Source organism: Leptopilina heterotoma, unplaced genomic scaffold (genome assembly GCF_015476425.1).
Source record: "Leptopilina heterotoma isolate Lh14 unplaced genomic scaffold, ASM1547642v1 Lhet_135, whole genome shotgun sequence".
Classification (NCBI taxonomy): domain Eukaryota; kingdom Metazoa; phylum Arthropoda; class Insecta; order Hymenoptera; family Figitidae; genus Leptopilina; species Leptopilina heterotoma.
Window position 1 is genome coordinate 3,005,702 of NW_025110854.1, and position 21,623 is coordinate 3,027,324.

The following is a 21,623-nucleotide window of genomic DNA, read 5'->3' on the forward strand; positions in this document are numbered from 1 at the left end:
AACTAATGAATTTAAAAAATTAAATTATTATTTTTAATTGAATTTTCTATTTCTAATTGGAAGATTTTGTTCATAATAGAAAAACATTTAATTTATAGGTATTATTAGTGGATTTAATGTTCAAAATTAAAGATTTTTATTATAAAGTTAGAATTATTTTTAAATTAAAAAAATTTAACAAATCAAATTAGAATTTTAATTTATAAAATTAGGGACTTTATTTTAATATCAAAAAAGAAATTAAAAAAAAATTGGTAAAGTAATTTAAAAAAATTTTCGCCTCTCTCGTGTCAAAAATGGAATTTAATATATTATCATCACTGGCCTTAAAATTTTTTATTGTCGAGAGGAATTTCCAATTCCAGAAGCCCCGCTCGTGTAAAATGTCAAATAAGGTGGAGAAGTTCAGAGATTTCGTGGCTTTCGGGAAATAAGGTAAGATATATATTCACACACCAAGAATCTATTGTAATGTGAGAGTAAGGTTATTATGAAGCTCAAAAATTCTCTGAATTTGCAAGTCAGCGCTGCAAAACTCTCTCTATATTTATATAAAACATATAAAATATATAAACGTACATTTCAATTTTTTATTATTTTGAAATAATTTCCATAAAAATAGTACTAATAAGTATAATAATTACTTCAAAAAAATATTAATTTCAAACAACATTAATTTAATAGAAAAAAATTATTTATAAACTATATATATAATAAATATTTTATAAAAAAACAATGACCTACTTAGAAAAAAATACAAAAATTTATTTTAAAAATATAATTAAACTAAAGACACTCTCTAAAACATTGAACAAACTATCAAGTACGATCCTATAAAGATATAGAGTTGCAAAAAAGGCAAAAAAAAACCTACCAAAATACAGCTCAATGTTGTATTTTTTGTAGTCATAGTATATACAAGCTTACAAATCTTGTTTATATTATAGATGTGGAAAAAAATTCCGAATTTAAATTTGCAAATTTTAAAAGCACACCTAGAAGTCGCACATCTAATTAAAATCACACAAACATATCTATATATATATATAAGAAAAAAATGTTTACAAATTTTAAACAAAAGAAATAAATAGAAATTATTGTACAGTTTTCATCTATATTTTCCGATATTTTCAACCTGTCACTCAGTTCAAAATCTGATTATCTGTAAAAAATTCCCCTCATATAATTTCATAAAAAAATCAGTTTTTCAATTATTGAGAAATTCATATTTAAATTATTAAAAATTATGCCAAAATCGTTAAAAAGAAAATTTTAATTTTACTTTTAAATGATAATTTTCTCAAGTACAAACACTTTTTAGTTGAAAAAATATAATAAAACTAAGAAAAGTAAACGAATTAGTTTATAATATTTTTCCAGTTAAAAGAATTTTCAAAAACTTTATATTTATTCTCTAAATCTAACTAAACACTAAATAAATGTAACAATTAACAGTTCTGTTTATAATTTTATAAATATTTATATTAAAAATTAATTTTAAAAATTAGATATTTATTATTTATTCTTAAAAATTACTTATTTATTTTATATAATAATCTTTATCATTTACTTTTATTATTATTTATTTTCTAACTATATAAGGAGTTTTATGCTGAGTGACACATTGAAAAAGTTTTTGAAAAATATTATTCATTCAATTTAATTGAGTAAAAAGTGTATAAGTTTAAAATTTTAGACGACTGATAAAACAATTAAAATGCTTTAATTTAAAAAATTAGACAATATTACTTTTTTAATGCATTTTTATATTAAACATTTTTGCAAATTAAAAATTTCATTATCAGTTTTATCAACTGAACTATTTTATTCAAACCATTTCTGTTTAAATCAATTAATTTAACTTATCTAATTAACATTGCATTTATGTAACTGAATTAACTAATTTCTCAAAATTTATTAGTTAATTTCCAAAAAAAAATGCTGCTGTGGAAAATAAAAGCAGAAATGAATTTCTAATTTCAGATAAAAATTAAATTAATTGTTACCGTTTATTAGTAATTTAAACAGAATTTTTCGTTTTGAAAAAAATTACGGAATATTCTGATAAACATTTTGTAGAATCTAATAACGTCGTAAAATTATTCAGTCACATGCATTTATAAAGTTTCGATTACAAAAAAAATATCACGAAAATCCGACTTAATCGATTTAAATATGGAACATGAATTTTATTAACAAGTTCTTTAGGACAAAGAGACAAAACAATTTGCAAGGGAATCATTTATTTAATTCTAAATGAGGGAAATATAAATGCATGAGACCGTAGGCAATTCATGACGTTATACTACAATACATTGTCCTTAAGAAAGAACCCCACTTTGAAGGGTCGGAGAAGCCCTATCTAAGAAAAATTCTTTTTCATAACTAGAATTTTCTTTCTGATTCATTAAAATCTACGTATATTCTTAATTTCGATTCAGCAGAATAAGGTTGAATTTAAATGGTTAAAATCAAGAAAATAGTTTTCTAACGCAAAATTTTCAACAAGTTAAAATCTGTTAATGAAACAAAAAAAAAAATGCCGCATGTTGTTTCTATCTGAAAAAAAATTATCTTGAAATTTTAATTAGAATCACAAATAAAAAAAACACAAGAATCAATGGAAACATTATTGTCGATGAATAGCAAAAAATTTCAGGAAATTTGTTTAAAAAATGTATTGTAGTAAAAGTATTTAAAAACCACTACTAAAGAGTTGAAAGCAACGTACCACTTAATTTTATGGTAGTTCTTATATGTTTCATTCTTTTAGAAATAAATATTTACCATTACTATTATTTTAGTGATTAGTATTACTATAGCTTGCAGTGGAAGTTTCCAGCAGGCACTAATAGTGGTAAGTAGGGGAGACGGGGATAAATTCAGTAACTAACGATTTGACGCTATGAACTCAACTTAGGATGGAGATATCGGTACTGTGAATATAGTACTTAACATTCAACTTGGCAATTCCACATGAGATTTAAGTCGACCTCTTAAAATCGGCCAAAAATATTTTTTTTCTATTCTGTATCGAAAAAAAACAGATACGTATTTTTTTATTTATGTTTAATTGTCAAAATTTTCGAGTTATGAATTTTCGAAAATTTGGACTTTAATTGTAGACCTATATTCAGTAGCTTATAAGTCCGAAAATATTGAGTTTAGGAAAAAGTTGTCAAAGAATGAAAGTTTTAGTTTTCTTTCGACTTTTAAGAAATGTAAAAATGTGTATGTAAAAATTTTTTTTTTTAATTTTTTAATAAAAAAAAAAATTTTTTTATAAACAAATTAATTTTTTTTAACTTTGGGTCGGATTTTTTTCTATTTTTTTAAAATTTATTTATACCTTATAATATAAAGAAGATTTTCCAAAATGTCCCGAAATGGGCCTGATGTGTTAAATGAGTTTTAAAATATTTTCAAAAATCACTTGCAAGCATCACGGTGGGATTTTTTTTACATTTAACTTTTTAAAACTGTTTACAGCGTAGACCCTTTTATTTAAAACAAAGAACACTCAAATATATTAAAAATTATACGCTGTAAACAGTTTTAAAAAGTTAATTGTAAAAAAATCCCACTGTGATGCTTGCAATTGATTTTTGAAAATATTTTAAAACTCATTTAACACATCAGGCCCATTTCGGGACTTTTTGGAAAATCTTCTCTATATTATAAGGTACAAAAAAATAAAAAAAAAATAAAAAGAAAATCCTGCCCAAAGTTAAAAAAAATTTTTTTTTATAAAAAATTTTTTAAAAAAATTTTTTGTTTACATTTCTTAAAAGTTGAAAGAAAACTAAAACTTTCATTCTTTGACAACTTTTTCCTAAACTCAATATTTTCGGAATTATAAGCTACTGAATATAGGTCTACAATTAAAAATCCAAATTTTCGAAAATTCATAACTCGAAAATTTTGACAATTAAACATAAATAAAAAAATACGTATCTGTTTTTTTTCGATACAGAATAGAAAAAAAAATATTTTTGGCCGATTTTAAGAGGTCGACTTAAATCTCACGTGGAATTGCCCTTATATATTGTTAACGAACTTTCGTTTAGTTTCATGAACTCAACATGGAATGAGAGGCGGTCAAGTGTTTTTAGAGATGTCAGAAAAAAACGTTCTTCGGATTTTTAAGTTTTTTGATCATTATTTTTGAGTCTTAATTTATTTAGGTTAGGTTTTTTGATGCAATTAGATGTCCTTTTTCGAAGTACATTTATAGTTTTGTTTGATTTCAAAAATATTTAATTAAATTTATTCTGAAATGTGAGGAATACATTCAGGGTAAAGTCGGTCACGTGAAGTCGGAGTAAAGCCGGTCACTTAGTATTAAATTTAAAATTTAGAATAAAATAATTTCACGTATTATATTTTAACAATAATAAAATTTATAACTTGTTTAATCCAAAATTGTAACCACATTTCCCTTTCTCTTAATAATATATAACATTATTTAAATCCATAGTTGTAATTCACGAAACCTATATTTATTACAGTCAGGTCTCGCCAAGTGTCGTTTTCAGTAAGTGTCATGACTCACAAAGTGTCATCGTTCAAGACCCAACAAGTGTCACTTTTCCCACTTTTTTTTACCCTCTCCAATGCTAAAAATGGACTTCCCCAAACCGGTTTGCAACATAAACCAATGAAATGGACACTTTTATTAAAGGGGCGTGGCTTAGGCCACTGACACTTACTGAGACAGACGGTCTCAAAAAATTCCCAGTGACGACACTTAGCGAGACCTGACTGTATTTATTAAACCAACATTTATTGTTTATATAGAACGAATTTTATATTTAAAAAATAAAACTGTTCTGTCTTGAAAAAATCAAGTGACTGAATTTACCCTGGAAAATTGTGATTTTTAAATTTGGTATATATATATATATATATATATGTGTGAATTAAAAATAATCTATAAGTAAAACTGAAAAAGATAAATCAAAAACTCTTTTTTATTTTGGTAGTAGAAGTCATAAGCTTTCGAATGATATAAATTAACTTGGATTTGGAGAATAATTTTCTAGATTATTACCTATATGACCAAAAGTGACCGGATTTATCCCAGTCTCCCCTACTAATAATGATGAAACTTAACAATGGTAGGTTGTATCAATAGCTTAGACTTTATGCATGAACTATATGCATGACTTTATGTACTAGCAATGGTAGGTAATTACAATTCATCAGTTAATATACACTAAATAAAATCAGTGGTATACTTATGGCTGATTCAAATTTAGAGAGTACCATTTTTTGAAAACATTTATGATAGGTACTAACAACAGTAGACTAATAGTAGCAGATACTAAAAATGATATAAGCTATCAATTACATTGACCAACAGAATTTTGTTGACTTGAATGATACAGCCGATTTTTATAGGAGCAGTTTAAATTTAATGGTGTCAAAAAAACGCGTTTGTGACATTTTTTGAGTATTAAATCTTTAAGGGGTTATATACAGTCACGATTTTCAAAAAATCGATTTTTTTTGCATTTTCTGGAAGCTGCAACAGAAGTGGAAGACTCACTATATGGTCCTGGAATAGATGATTCAATGTAAGTTTTAAAAAAAATTTTTAACTCAATGTAAACTGTTTGTGAAACTTTAAACTCACTTTTCTCAAAACTATGTCTATGAAGTCGGTGAACACGATTTCTCAAAAATCGCTGAACCGATTTAGCTCTAATTTTCACACAAGCTCAACAACTACTTTCTGCTGTCCTTGATTGAAGGTTTTTTAAATAAAATTAAAATTATAATTTAAATCAACATTTGAAGACAATTTTTTTTTCATGGAAATAAACTTTTTTTTTACTGCCATTTTGTCAAAAAGTGATATTTTTTTAATTCCTTTGATCAGAGACTACATTTTTTCATACACTAACAGAATCTATTTAACTTTTTGATCTCAGATGATTCTATCAATTGTTATCTTGTTCACCGCGGGACACTTTTTTCAGGATCTTTGGGAGATAAGCTACAGAGGCAAAAAAAAATATTTTTACAAATGAAATATTTTTTTTTAAACTTTAAAAGATGTAAAACATTACCGTCAACCGGGGCTATTTTGTGCACCAAATAGCTTTTTTTTTATTCAAAGATTTATTTAAATTCAGAATTAAGAGAATAAAGAAAATCAACTTTTGATATATGTTGTGGACATCCTTCTGAAGCTTTCCTATAAATTTGGCAAAGAAAAAAATTTTTTTGTCTTAGTTATAGTCATTGAAAGTCGTGCACACAATAACTCCCGGGATGGGGCTATTTTGTGCATCGAACTTTGTTTTCCTATAATGTTGCGTAAACATTTTTTTAATCGTTTCTGCTTCATGAAATCTTTTGTGTATATATTTGAGAGTAAGTTAAAAAAAGAATGACCTAGTAAAATTTTTTTGTAGATATATTATACAAAAAATGTAAAATAAAGCACTAAAATTTTGCTAAAATCTGAATTTACTAAAAATTATTAACAATCTTTCTTTAAATTGTTTATTACGCAGATAGTAAATAACATTTTTTTCTTTTTTAATATATATTTTATAATAATATACTAATATAATTATAAAATGATCGTTTAAACACTTATAAATAACTTTAAAACATCATTTCAATAGGAGCTTTTTTAATAGTTTTGAATGATATTTTTAAAAAACTTAAAATAAATATTTTTAAGGTTAAATAGATAACAATTTAATATCTAATATGCTTTTCAAGTTATTTTAAGAGAAACGAGAAAATAGTTTTAAAACTAATTTGAAAAACTTATAAATATTAATTAATGTTCATTTTTTGAAGTTACGTTGTGCACCGGTTGAGCTTTTAATCGTTTTAATGATTTTAATTAACGTATTTACAGTTTTTTGACAGAAAAGTAAGACAAAAATGTATTAAAATGATAAACAGAATCTTCTTTACTTACTAAATAAAACATTTATGAAAAATATTTGATTTTTTTAAGTGCACAAAATAGCCCCATGGAATCCTGGTTTTTCAGTTTTTTCCACTTTTCTCTTAAAATAATGAATAAAAAATTAGCGCATTACGTATGTATCATCACAACACAATTGACAACAAATATCTAACTCAGTTTATGAAACACATTAAAACTCTATAAGATTTGGTATAATTTTTCCGAACTTTCAAAATTTTTTAAACAAATTTTCCGTTTTTAGGAATTTTTTTCTCTTAATTGACAAAGAATTAAATAATAACATTTAGTGCTCTCTATTGTCATGTAATCAAACTTTCATTTTACAAAATAGCAGATTAAAATAATTCATTTTAATAATTTTTTTCATCAAAAAACTCGCGTGCACAAAATAGCCCCCGGATGCACAAAATAGCCCCAGTTGACGGTATAGGAAAACTTTCGCTTTAATAAATAAATATTCCTTTAAAAAAAAAATCCTGAAAAACTGCATTTTTCCGACCGCCTGACTGTATACATATAACCCCTTAAATCTAAACTGCATGAAATAATAATTTCAACATCATATTCAGAGTCTACAGATGACTATACTGTATAAAGTGGCTGACTACTGTCTCAGCAACTGCATATGATAAAAATTGAGCCCGAGCGTAGCTGTTGTTATTGCACGCTCAGGCTCACTAGTTGTTACCAATGGTAGACTCTTACAAATATCATTTCTAATAATGGTAGTTTCTAACAGAAACATAATCTTAATATTTAATAGTTTTGACAATGATAAATAATAACATTGGTAGTATGTTTTAAATTGGCTAATGATGGTACTTAGCAAAAATTTAAACTACTAACAGAGGGTAACATTGGTGACTAACATTGGTGTTTCTAATCTTTGCAGAAGCCGACAGTAGTAGGTGCTAAAAATTGTAGTTACTATCAATGGTAAATATTATTTATTGGTAGTTAGCCTATCTTTACTAGAAGTATTGGTCTTGGAAATAGAAGTTGTTAACAATAATATATGTAAATAATGTAAAAACTTCCAGTTGGCGCAGAAACTAAACATGGATACTACCACAATGATAATTGAAATGTTGACAGTTTCTAACTTGAACAGAAGCTAACATTTATAGTAGTTGCTCAAAATTGCAACTAATTTCAATAGTGCGTGCAAATAATAGTAATTTTTACATTTACCAGAAACCAACAATGATAGTTACTAGCATTAATAGAAACTAACAATAATAAATGTTAACAATGACAGATACTAACAATGATCCTAAATATTAGCAATGACCAATACCAAAAATGATAAATACTAACAAATGACCAATACTAACAATATATACTAAAAAATTCTTGTTGCCATAATGGTAAATTATTATCATTATAAATATTCTTAAATTCATAACGAATGTTAAAAACTCCAAAGAATAGTCTTAATAAATTTATTCAATAATAATCAGCAAACGGTTGCTTTTAACTTCGTCGCAATTGGATTTACTAGTATATTCTAATTTCCTATCTCTATAAATTCTAATTCCAAAATATTCATAAATAAATCAATTTAAAATAAATTATTAAATTTTTTAGGCAGTATCAATTTTACACAAGAAAATTATGCACAGACAAAATAAAGTTTATTAGCAACTATTTTACTCTACACGATTAAATACTACATAATAAAATTCTACACAAGAAAGCAATACACCATCAACCATGCACAAGAAAATTCTAAATATTAATAATAACTGGAATAAAATTAGTTATTATTAATGTTTAGAATTTGTCTACAATTTATTGTGTAGGATTGTATAATGTATTACTTAGTCGTGTAGAGTAAAAAAATTGACAATAAATTTTATATTGTCTATTATTAATATGCAGGATTTTTTAACGTAGAATTATCGGTGCATAATTTTTTAGCGTAGAATTTATTTGTGTAGAATTGATACCGCCCCAATTCTAATTCGAAAATACTCATACATAAATCAATAAATTTATGTATTACAAATTAATAAATTTATTTATAATAAATTATTAATTTTTTTTCCAATAAATTAATAAAGTTGTGTATTAAAAAATTAAAGTTCACTCTCTAAATCTGAATCAGCGAAATTTCACTAATTATTTAGTGAAATTTCACTAATTTACAGTGCATATAAGCTAATTAGAATAGTGGCATACTTATCGCTGATTCAGATTTAGAGAGCAGAAATTTTTCTAGATTAAAATAAAAAAATACCTAATAATGTAACATAATAAATTTTTCTAATAAAATTTATCATTGAGTAAATAAATAAATGAACGCAATTGCTTCATTCACAGATTATAACGAATGAAAAGAAAATTTTGCAATTATAAAACAAAGAAAAAATGATTTAATTTAAGTTTTGTAAAATGTTTTTAAATTTTAAGCACAATTGTGCTATCTATTTACTAAACATGAAAGATAGTAGTAAAGCCAAATAAATTGTGAGAGAGTGAATATTGCTAAGTAGGTAAATGAGCATTTACCTGTCGGAATTGTCGGAAGCCGCCATTGATTCTAAGTGAGTCAGCTGCGATACCGGCAATTCCATCGCCAGGTTCACGAAGTTGCCGCAACGATGCTGCGCTAGGAGCGTTTCCGGCGTGAAGGGGACAACAGCATCCTGAACAACAACAAACATAGGCTTCCGGCTGCGAACTCTGACGGATCATTCGCGCACTTGGTGAAGTCGTTACTAAAACTGGTGGCGGCGGCGCTTGACATGGGCAACAATGATGTCCGCTTTTCACACTTTCCCTGTAAACAATGTAATTAAACCCTTATTATAATTTACCAAGCTATATTATTATACAATACATATTATAACTTAATTACTTTAGAATAACTATATAATTACAACATACATCAAATTAATAATTTTATAACTATCCATCAAAATAAAATCTTTAATAGAAGTTTTTATTCCTTCTTTTATTTTTAGTATTAAACGCTTCATTGTTTCACATATGCGGATATAATTACAAGAAGCTTGCGGATGCTAAATACGTCCAAGTTCGTGTGCAGAGAAAATGTGAATTTCATTTGAATTAATTTGTATGAAATTTTACCGTGTCTCGTCCAGGAAAATTTTATATACTCTACCACTGAAATACAAATTGCAAAGAATGGTAAAACTTTGTATTTTTTAATCCGGAAATTTGTCATTTTTCTCCATATTACACCAGAAACATAAAGCAAAGATCAGGCCTCTTTTTGTTTTACAAGTTTATTGTATAAATTTCATCTTCCCTTCTCTAGAAATATTTCACCTTTTTGTAAGCCAGTACATTATCAATAAATAATTAAACAAAAAACACCCAAGTAGCACGTAATATTACAGTGATTTTAAAATGTCCACCTTATGTACGGAGAAAAATGATGTTACTATTATATGGATAGCTAATTTTTAGATGTGATAGCTAACAATAATTGCTATCCATATAATAGCGAAATTAAGTTAGCTGAGGCAGCTAAAGATAAAATTAGATATGCATTTTAGAGCCAATTTTATTGACTTTACACACCCGTGCAAAATCAATTGATGGGTAACTAGTATGGACGCAAAATGTTCAATAAGGGGTCAAAAGAAGCGTCTGAAAAAAGTAAAATCAATTAAAAACATTCATAGAGGAGACCTAACATTTTTTAAAAAAATTATAGGCAGAAAGCGGTTGTTTCATATTTTTAAAATCCAACACATGCGGGATAACATTTTTTAAAAATATGATTTTTGAACTCCTGAGGTGATAAAATATAAAGGTATGACAAAAAATCGAGATTGAAAAATTTCAGTAAAACAATGTTCCATGACGAAGCAATAAATAAATTATCTTGAATTTTATAATAAATAATATATAATCTACATAATAGTAATAAATATTTTTATTATTATTATCATCATTGCTGTTATTATTATTATTACTATAATTGTATAAGATTTATCGATTTATTATCAAGAGAATAGGGAAAAGGGAATGTCATATTTAATAATGATCTTTGCGTTACATCTGCAAAGTGGTCTGACCAATGAGGGTTTTTTCTACTGTATTTCATTTATGCTTTCAATCGCACTGTTCCATTGCACTATAATGCTGCCGGACAAACACCAAAAGAAAAAAATAACCAAAAATACAGTTTTTATTTTAAGTTTTCTGCACAAACAAAAGAGTTTTTTTCAAATTTTCTCTTTCATGTTGTAATATTTATTTAAAAATTTAATATAATCTTAAGGGGTTACACCACTTTGAAATTTTCAAAAAATCGAAAAAAAAAATTTTCTTGCTTAAAGTACTCTTTATGGACACCAAAATAATGTCATTAGTTATATATCGATATCTCAAGTAAAAAGACAATTTTAGAACTGTTCAAGCAGAATTGCGCGCTAGCGTTTATGTTGTAATGAAAACTTTAAACGCATTTTTCTGTATTTTAAAAATCGGTGGACACTCTAGCTGCAACAATTTTCAATCGATTCTCTTAATTCTTTTTTTATTTTGTTTGTAATATAATTATCTAGCGAAATACGTACGGATTTTACGATATATTAATATTTAAATTTTCTAGACAACTATAAGTAACGAAATTTAGTCAAAAATACGCACATTTTCCTTCAAATCGATGCCATTTTGCGAAAAATGCATTTTTTAAAACGGTTACGTATTTCGCTAGATTTTGAGCTGCAGAAACTAATGATTTTTTATTTTTTGGTCTAGGTCAAATCTGGACCGAGTTATAGTGTCACCGCACTCCGTCATATCATCCGTCAGACCTATTGCTACTTTTATAAATAAGGCTCCGGATCTTAAAAGGGCACTTTTACTATTTAAAATCAATGCTGAAAGTGCCCTTTTAAGATGCGGAGCATCAAATAAGTATATATATAAATTAACGAATGGCCAAGAAACATAATTATAACTTTTAAAATTTTCTTGCTATTATTGTTTTAAAAGACAATGACACATTGTTCCACAAGCAAAAAGCTGCTTTAAAAAATAAATGTTGACACTTTATGCAATAGAGATTTGAGGTTACACTGGGGTCAAAAAGTTTCAGTACATTTGTACTGATTACTGTTAAGTGCTCGCTTCACTTAAAATTCAAATATTTCTGTAAAAATAGATGTAAGAGCTATCAAAGTAGGATCATTTTAAAGTTCAATAAATTTAGAGTCAAATAGGATAAAATATAACCAATTTAGTAGTGTAAATATTAAAAATATAATTCTTTAAAGTTAGACATTTTTTGTGAAAATTGCGATTTTGAAATCTGAAATTCAAGCCTACGCCAATTGAAGAAAAATTTTTTTTAAGTTTTGATAGTTGCACAATAAAAAGTACAAATTTAATTCTTTAATTTTAGACCAAAATCATTCACATATATTAAGTATTTTCTTCAAATTCTATAAAAATAATATCTCTTGCTCTAAATTTTTCGAAGAATATAAATTGCAAATTCGTCGTTTTCATTCACTTGTTCTATCAAATAACAACACTTTTGAAAAATATTGAACCTCTTCATCTTAGAAAATTTAAGATATTTACATGAAATTTATCCCTCTTCTTATTATATTATATTTTTCAAAAGTGTGGTTAATTGATAAAACAAGTGAACGGAAACGACGAATTTGCAATTAATATTCTTTGAAAAATTTCGAGAGCAAGGGAAGTTATTTTTATAGAATTTGAAAAAAATACTTAATATATGTGAATTATTTTGGTCTAGAATTAAAGAATGGAATTTATACTTGATATTGTGCAACTATCAAATCTTAAAAAATTTTTTCTTCAATTGGCGTGCGCTTAAATTCTAGATTTCAAAATCGCAATTTTCACAAAAAATCTGTAACTTTAAAGAATTATATTTTTAATATTTACACTATTAAATTGGTTATATCTTAGCCTATTTGACTCTAAATTTATTGAACTTTAAAATGATCCTAGTTTGATAGCTCTAACATCTATTTTTACAGAAATATTTGAATTTGAAGTGAAGCGAGCATTTAAAAGTAATCAGTACAAAATGTACTGAAACTTTTTGACCCCAGTGTATGTTGCTAGAAGATGTCGGCGAGATAAACTCTTTATAAATAATATGTTAGAATTTTTACATTTTATTTAATATTTAAAAAAGTTTTTGTCAATTTGCAAATGTGAATTCAGAATTTTTAAAAATAATATTTATGTGTACCAACTTTTAAAAACTAAGAATTAATTTGAATAAAATTTATTACTGTATGAATGAGTATAAAAATAAAGAAAATAATGTAGAGCAGAATATAAAGTAGACAACAATTGAAAGATAAAGTTAGAAAAAGTTTTTAATTTATATTTACCTAAGGAAGTGGTCTATTATGTTTTCACTTTTTCCTTTTTTTCATAATTTTTAAATATTCGTTTAAACTTAAAATGTTTATATTAAATTCCATTTTTTATTTTTTTTCTGAAGCTTTTAAAAAGACGTTTTACAAGGAGAAGTATGAATTATGAAGTTTCATTCTGTCAGGTGTATTTACTGGTAAAGAACGTCTGACTAAAATGAGTTTGTTCCACTTGAGACACGTTTCTTTAAAAACAACATTTTACAACCCAAAAATTCGCAATAATATGGAATTTTCTCGTCAAAATAATAAAAATATGATAATATTTTAATATTACACATGTAATAAAATAATAATAATAAATAAACATAATACAGATTATATATAAAACCTTTAATATAATTTAATACAATATTCACTGATTTCTATTAATAACGTGATATATATTTCTGTAACCCCCAAAATTAAAACTGAAATAAGTAAACAGGAAAATAATAATACAATAAAAAATAGGTTTAAAATAAGTTTAAAAAAATATTTAATCAAATTGTTTTAAAAATTACTTTATAATTTGGTGATGTAGGACAGAAATTTATGAAACAGACTTTAAAACAGAAATTGAAATTTAATTTTTAATAGAATAAAAAAATTGTTTGAAATTTCGAAAACTTTTTGAAGGTGGAGTGACACCTTAAATGACAAAGTTAGTGAATGACGCATTAGTAAATGACGAACTGAAAACACTTTGGCAGGCTGTCCACCGATTTGACAACGTAATTTCGAGAAAAACGCATTTAAACTTTTGTAATGTGAAAACATGAAAAATGAAACCACTGTTAATCTACGATGCCTGCACCATATAAGTAACTTTCTACATTACAATATTTCCTTCATTTCCATTCTTTCGAGCAATTTGAAGCTGGCTTTAGTAATAATTTGAGCTGTATTAATTTGAGCTGCTACGATAAAAAAAAATATCCGATTGCGCAAAAAAGCACTCGAAGCGCTTTTGGACACTTACAGATTTCGATTTTTTTCCCATAAAATAACTTCGAAATTACTTCTCATGATATAATTTCTATTCTACACACCATAAAGTATCGTTTAAGCTAGAGCTGTGCAAAATAATTTGAACCGAACTGTTCGAATTTTTTCGCCTAGTTCGAATGTCGAATTTTCGACATTCGACATTTCGGCGCCCCAAAACCGAACAAAACTCGGTTCGGTTCGAATTTTGAGCAGCTCTAGTTTAACCCGTTGACTGTCGCTGACGCATATATGCGCAAAACTAAACTGGCCAAAAGTGATTCATGACGCATATATGCGCAACTTAAAAAAGGTGATTAAAAACTTCTTAAATGTTCCTGAAACCGGTTACTCGGGGGTTTTCGAGGTCGCTGATTACGAATCTGACATCAGTTTTTCGAAATTCAAAATGGCGGATCCAAGATGGCGGAATTTTTCCAAAATTCGTCGAATTTGCTTGAAACTTGTTACTCGGGGGTTTTAAGGGTCGCTGATTACGAATCTAACATTAGTTTTATAGAATTCAAAATGGCGGATCCAATATGGCGCACGACAAAATAAAAATTAATTATAATGGTTTGAAACTGAATACTCGGGGGTTTTTAGGGTCGCTGATTACGAATCTGACATTAGTTTTTCAGGGTATTTATCGAAATTTGATTTCACCAAAAATTATCACACTGATGTCAGATTAACCACTTCAGCGGCATGGCGTTCCAATTGGCGTCGCGTGAGTAGGTGACAGAAGCGGCAAAAAATGCGAAAATGGCGATCCAATTTAAACTTGATTTCTAAACTCTGTAAACAAATTAAGTTTACCAAACCAAATGTTTTTTATTATTTGAGATTATGAATCTTAAATTGATTTTCAAAAATTCAAATAGGCGGATCCAATATTGTGAACTATTTTGGGTGAATATTGGAACGCCATTCGTAAAAAGTGTTAAAAATTGGCTACTTTAAAACCTTTATAAAACCATTTAACACCTCCAAAAAATAATTTTTTTTTGTCTATTCATCTTCATTTATCTTAAATAATAAGAATATTCAATTTTGGCAAGTTTAACTTGACTACAGACTTTTGAAATCGAGTTAAAGTAGGAATGCCATTTTCGCATTTTGTGCCGCTTCTGCCACTTACTCATGGAACGCCAATTGGAACGCCATGCCGCCGAAGTGGTTAACTAGTTTCAAACAAATTCAATAAATTTTAAAAAATTTTCCGCCATATTGAACCAGATATTTTGAATTTCGAAAAACTGATGTCAGATTCGTAATCAGCGACCCTAGAAACCTTAGGGTACCAAGTTTCATAAAAATCCATTAAAAATTTTTTCAACACACTTTTGGCCCAAACAGTGGAAATCTCGTTGACAGCCAAGGGGTTAAGCAAAAAAAAATAAAATCAATTTTTTTTCGGGTCAAAGGTGTCACTTCCCCTTAAGGGCAGGCTGAAGAAAAAGTGGTTTAGTACCATTAATCCTATTTAAAAAATAGAATATTGTTGGTAAACGTAAAGAACAATGAAAAAATCAAACTTTAAAATTTTCAGTAAAACAGTACTTCGATAAAGAAAAAATATTGAAAGTAAAAAAAGTTCAAGATAAAAGAGAAACATTAATTTATATGAGTATACTCTAAATCTGAATCAGTGAAAATTTTACTGATTTCAATTCTGTGGCCCAGTTTTCTTAGATGAATCAGTGGAATTTCACTGATAATCAGTGGTTTTTACTGATAATTCTCAGTGAAATTCCATTAATGAATTGAAGAAAACTCGACCACTGTATTGAAATCAGTGAAATTTTCACTGATTCAGATTTAGAGTGTAGTACCATCAATAAATAACTATATCAAGGACTTTTTATTTTACTTTTTTTTTATTTTTGCTTCCTCATAGAGGAAGGATTGTATTAGCAAAATTTTCGATTGTGATTTTTTAAGATATTTATAAACCTATTTTCATTATAGGTACCTATCTTGTAGTACTTTATGTACGAATGGGCACTGTCCGTATAAATGTTATAAATAAATAAATAAAAATTTTGATGTAATTTAACCTCAGAAGTCCAAAAAACGGTTTTTTAAAAAATGTCTCGATGTGTGTGTGTTTGTGTGTGTGAGTACTAACATTACATTTGCCTCAATATCTCAATAATACTTTTTTGAAAATTTTGTTAAAAAATGTAAAAGTACATAACTTTAAAAGTATCATTACCAACTTGTAGAGCATTAAAAAACGCTTCGATTGACCTATTTTTGAACCTGATTCGGTCAGAAATGATGAAATTATTGGTATTTGAAAAATTAAAAATTGTGGAAAATATCATTTTTTCAAAATTCTTGTTTATTAACTTATGTGTAATTATCTTTATAAATAAGATCAGACTTTTGTCTGTACATTGCATAGAATTTGAAAATTCATGTTTAGTTTTTCTATTCGAGTAGTAAGAATTCCAAAAATGACAATAAAAAAAATTATGTATGTATGTTTGTCTGTCCGCAATATTTTGTCCGGGATAAACACAAAGACTACTTGACCGATTAAAACGAAACTTTACAGTCTCTTTGGTCTGAGTCTAACTTAAATTTATAGCCATATCCGATTGAAAAATATTAAGCTGAACGAAAGTTATAGCTTTTTTCACAAAATTCAAAAAATCAAAAAAATGCAAATTTTTTAATTTTTTGTCAAATTGATGTGAAACTTTCTGTAGCTACTTTTTAATATAAATACAACTATTTTTCACTATAAAAATGAAAATAAATAATATATTCGAATTTTTAAGCCAAAATCATATTTTTGATTTTCGACAAAATTTTCAATTAATTTTTTTTTCTTAAATATTGTTTAATTTTTTTTATTAAGTTGGTAGTGATATCGGTTGATGTTTTTAAATTTTAAATTACATTCATTACATTTATTTTATTAACAAGTTTAGAGTCATGAATTTGATGTCGATTACAAATTTTCTAAAATCAATGAACGTGATTTGCAAACAATTTCTATATTGATATTTTCAGGTTTTAAGTTTGAAAATTTCATAGCATGTATTATCATATTTAACGTAAAAAATAAAATATATATGTTGAATATAAAGGGTGCAGTAAAAGTACCAATAAAACTGAAATTTTACTTCAGCGGGCACTCGGACATAGAAAGTCCTTAAGACGCCATTAGGGAAAATTGGGATTTATGAATCAAAATTTTCTTATTTTTGAATTCTAGAAATGTTTTAGAAATGACTTCGAAAATAAATAACAAATTCCTATTTATGAATTAAAATTTTTCGTCTTGAATTTTAGAAATGTTTGGGGTATGTTGTTGCTTTTCAAAATTCCATCCGGGCATTACGCAGAAACGGGTAAAATGTAAAATCCCATGTGGAAATTTTCAATAGGGATATGGAAAAATTCTACCATATGGTTTTACATGGGAATCCATATGGTTTCCTTTATGAAAGTGGATCTCATGTAGATTCCCATGTGGGAATCGAAAAAGTGTAATAGTTTCTACTAATACATTTAACAGAGTGTCTATTAACTGCGAAGGAAACCTGAGAAATACCCGGGAATTTAATTCGACCAGGAAAAATCGGGAATTTTCTTATCTAATTAAAAAAAGTTTTATTATATTAATTCGTTTTTAACAAATTGCTCTTTGCTTTAATTTCTATTGATGTAATATTTTTATTTGGGAGCGTTCACAAATGATGTCACGTTTTTGGGGAAGGGGGGGGGGGGTCTCTACTAAACGTGACATACACGCAAACCTCGCTACGGCGGACTTCTATACGGCGGAAACTCGCCAGGTAGAAGTAGAAGGGATTATATCAGTGAGAGTTGTGACTATGTGAGTGCCATGAAATTCAGGGCCGAAAAGTTTCGAATTTTAATTTTTATACGGATGGTTTTTTATTTAAATTATTTAATTTATATTTGATTTATAATTTTTGTTTATTTTGTGATATATTTTATATATTATAAAAAATAAACATGAAAAATAATAAAATAAATAGAATAACAAATTAAAGTAATTTAAAAAAAATAATTATGTTTAAAATTTATCGCAAAAATTAAATTATTTTTTATAAATAATAAAATTCTCCTGAGGAATTCAATTATTTTCAATAAAATTTTAATAAACTTTAAAAATCAAATATTTAAAATTACCTATTAACAGACACGATTATTTTAAAAAGTTGAAAAAATTCTTTGTATAATTCAATTACTTTAAAAATTTTCAATTATAACTATTAAAGAAACTCCATTATTTTAAAAAAGTTTAAAGATATTTTTCAAAAGAATTTAATTAGGATTTTTATAAATTTTAATTAAATTTTTCGCGAGAATTCGATTATTTTCATAAATAATAAAATTCTGCGAAGGAATTCAATTATTCTCAAATTTTTTGACAAAATTCTTTGCAAGAATTTAATGATTTTTAATACATATTTTTAAATAAGGTTATTGATAAATTATCATATCATAACTTCTATTTCATATTTAAAGATCATATGATTTAAAATGGTTGATACATCCCTGAACGTTCACTCACTAATAGCATTTTAACGAACCTCTCTACGGCGGAATCGTCTAACTGCTTTCAGCCGTAGCGCGGTTTGCCTGTATTGTATTTTTACATGTGAAATTGCGTGACAGGGGGAGGAGGGGGTCTAAAATCCCGAAAACTTGCGAGACCTCATTTATGAAAGCTCCCTTTGTCAAAATTTAAGACCTAATTTCAGCCTACAATATAGGTATTATTTTAGATTTTAGTAGTCGTAACGTGGGGCCTATTTGCGATACAATTAGTTCGAATTAGACTCTATATATAACTCCAAAATCTGGTAGAAAATTAGTATTAATTATTAATACATTAATTGAAATACTACAAACGCATAAAGTACTACAAATTGTCAAATACTGTTCTGTAAATCTGAATTAGTTAAAAATAGTATTTGATAGAAAAAGTCATTTACTGATTCAAATAGTAATATTTTCCTAATGAAATAGATAATGGTAACTAATTATTAGTTTTTCTTATTCAAATTAAATTTCCGATTGGTAGAAACCTGTTGAAATATATTATAGTAGAAACTAAAACCCGTCGAAGACGGGTATGACAGCTAGTTATATTATATAACCTCAAATAAATTCTTTTAATGTGAACAAAATTAATTTTTTATGTTATAAAACGACCCAGTGGGAAATTTACATCTGGCGTAGTACTGCGCCAGCACTGGCAGCACTGGCGGCAAGGCTGAGAGCCAGCACTGGCATGGCACTGGGATGATAACGCCGTCTGGCGCTGCCGAAGTACTGTCTGTCAGTGCTGCCAGGCAGCGCTGGCGCAGCACTGGACCAGTGCTGGCTGAGAATATTGATGCAATAAATGCCGTATTGTTATTAATTAATCGTAAATTCATAATTATAAATAATTTAACAACAAAATGGTAAATAATATTAATAAATAGTTATTATTCATAAAATATTTCTCTTCTTAAAGAAATTGTATTAAAGATGAAGACTAACAATGGATATAGTAACTAAAGTAGAAAAAAATTGTTTATAACATTTAAAAATTAAATAATAAACAATTACAGTAAGTGTGCATTAGATTTTCATATTTTAGTACCTAACGATTGGAATCTAGAAATATCGCAAACCTATGAAAATAAACAAAATTGCTGACGAGGGGAATCGAACCTACGACCTACGGACTAACAGACTAACGCTCTAACCACTATGCTAACGACACATGTGTACAGTAAAGTATTGATATCTCAGTATCATTCAGACATACAATTATTGAGTCAAAGATGAGAAAAAATAGGGATACGTTAGAAATAATAAATTGAAATAAAATAAATTAAACTAAATTTTTAATTATTAAATTAAATTACTTTACTTATTGCATTTAACATTTTACGTAATTCTTAAATTACGTGGTAATTTTTTAATAATTTTTTATTCATAGTAAGAAGTATAATAGTATTTTAAAAGGAACCAAATTATTATTGAGATTAAAGTTTAAATTTTGTTTATAATTTTAATTTGTTTAAATAATTTATTATTTACAAAATTAGACAATTATGTTAAATTGTTATTATTAAACTTAATAAAAATAAAAAATGAACAACTGAAAAGTAAAATATTAATTTTTTTCAATAAATTTATATTTATAAACATTCATAAACTTTTTTTATAATTTTTTTCAAGTTTATGTCAAAGAAGCAACGTTGGCAAAGAGCGTTGTGAACAATTTTTCTATACTCAGCCAGCACTTGCCGCCGTGGCTTGTCCAAGCTTTGGCGAAACAAAAATTCTGTACTGCGCCAGCACTAATTGTCGAGGCTCGGCTAGACTACGCCGAACAATCGTCTGAGTACTAAGCCAGTGGTGAGCATCGGCACTACACTGGCATTTCCCATTGGGGATGTGTAGAAAAATATAATAAAATTCTGAAGAGGGAACTGGATCCAGTTCCGAAACGTCAAATTGAGAAATTTTTAATTGACATGTCCTTTTGGAGATCGTTTACAACATTCTATATATCAAGGAGATTTTAAAAAATTAATCTTAATTTAGGGCTCTTGGGTCCTCGATTGCGAATTTGATGTCATATTTTTAAAACTTAAACTAGTCTTAAAGAGTAGAGTCTTAAAGACTAGTTTAACTAGTCTTAAAATTTTCTTCTCCATTTCAAATTTTTCGAGTCGAAATTTAAACCCTACTTAGCCTCTGAAAATGTAGAGCTTATTCCAAAAATATTTTATAATAGCTCAAATTAAAAATAAGAATGTCAACTTTTTAAGTTGTAAGAACTTTTTTAAAATCGTACACTCTCTAAAACTGAATCAGTGAAATTTGACTGAGAATCAGTGACTCTATTCTCGCGATTTGAATCAGTGAAATTTCACTGAAGATCAGTTAAAAATGATTGAAATTTCAGTCATTTTTCACTGATTAGACAATTAAAAAATAACTGAAATTTTCAATATATGTGACAGAAATTTTCAGTAGTTTTTTAATTGGCGAATCAGCGGAAAATGACAGACATTTCAGTTATTTTTAACTGATTTTCAGTGAAATTTCACTGATTCAAATCGCGAGAATAGAGTCACTGATTCTCAGTCAAATTTCACTGATTTTCAGTGGAATTTCACTGATTCAGATTTAGAGAGCACTGGGGTCAAAAAGTTTCAGTACATTTGTACTTAAAATTCAAATATATCTGTAAAAATGGATGTAAGAGCTATCAAACAAGGATCATTTTAAAGTTCAATAAATTTAGAGTCAAA

At 26.9% G+C, this 21,623-nt stretch overlaps 1 protein-coding gene across 4 annotated transcripts in view; it reads right to left on the reverse strand.

Moving 5' to 3' along the window:
* Positions 1–21,623, reverse strand: part of LOC122497695 (small conductance calcium-activated potassium channel protein) — a 659,102-nt gene that overhangs the window by 437,021 nt on the left and 200,458 nt on the right. For all 4 annotated transcript variants that reach the window (XM_043604959.1, XM_043604958.1, XM_043604961.1 and 1 more), the window contains one exon: positions 9,464–9,734. In XM_043604959.1, coding sequence (XP_043460894.1) covers positions 9,464–9,734 — 271 coding nt within the window. The remainder of the gene's footprint in view (positions 1–9,463; positions 9,735–21,623) is intronic.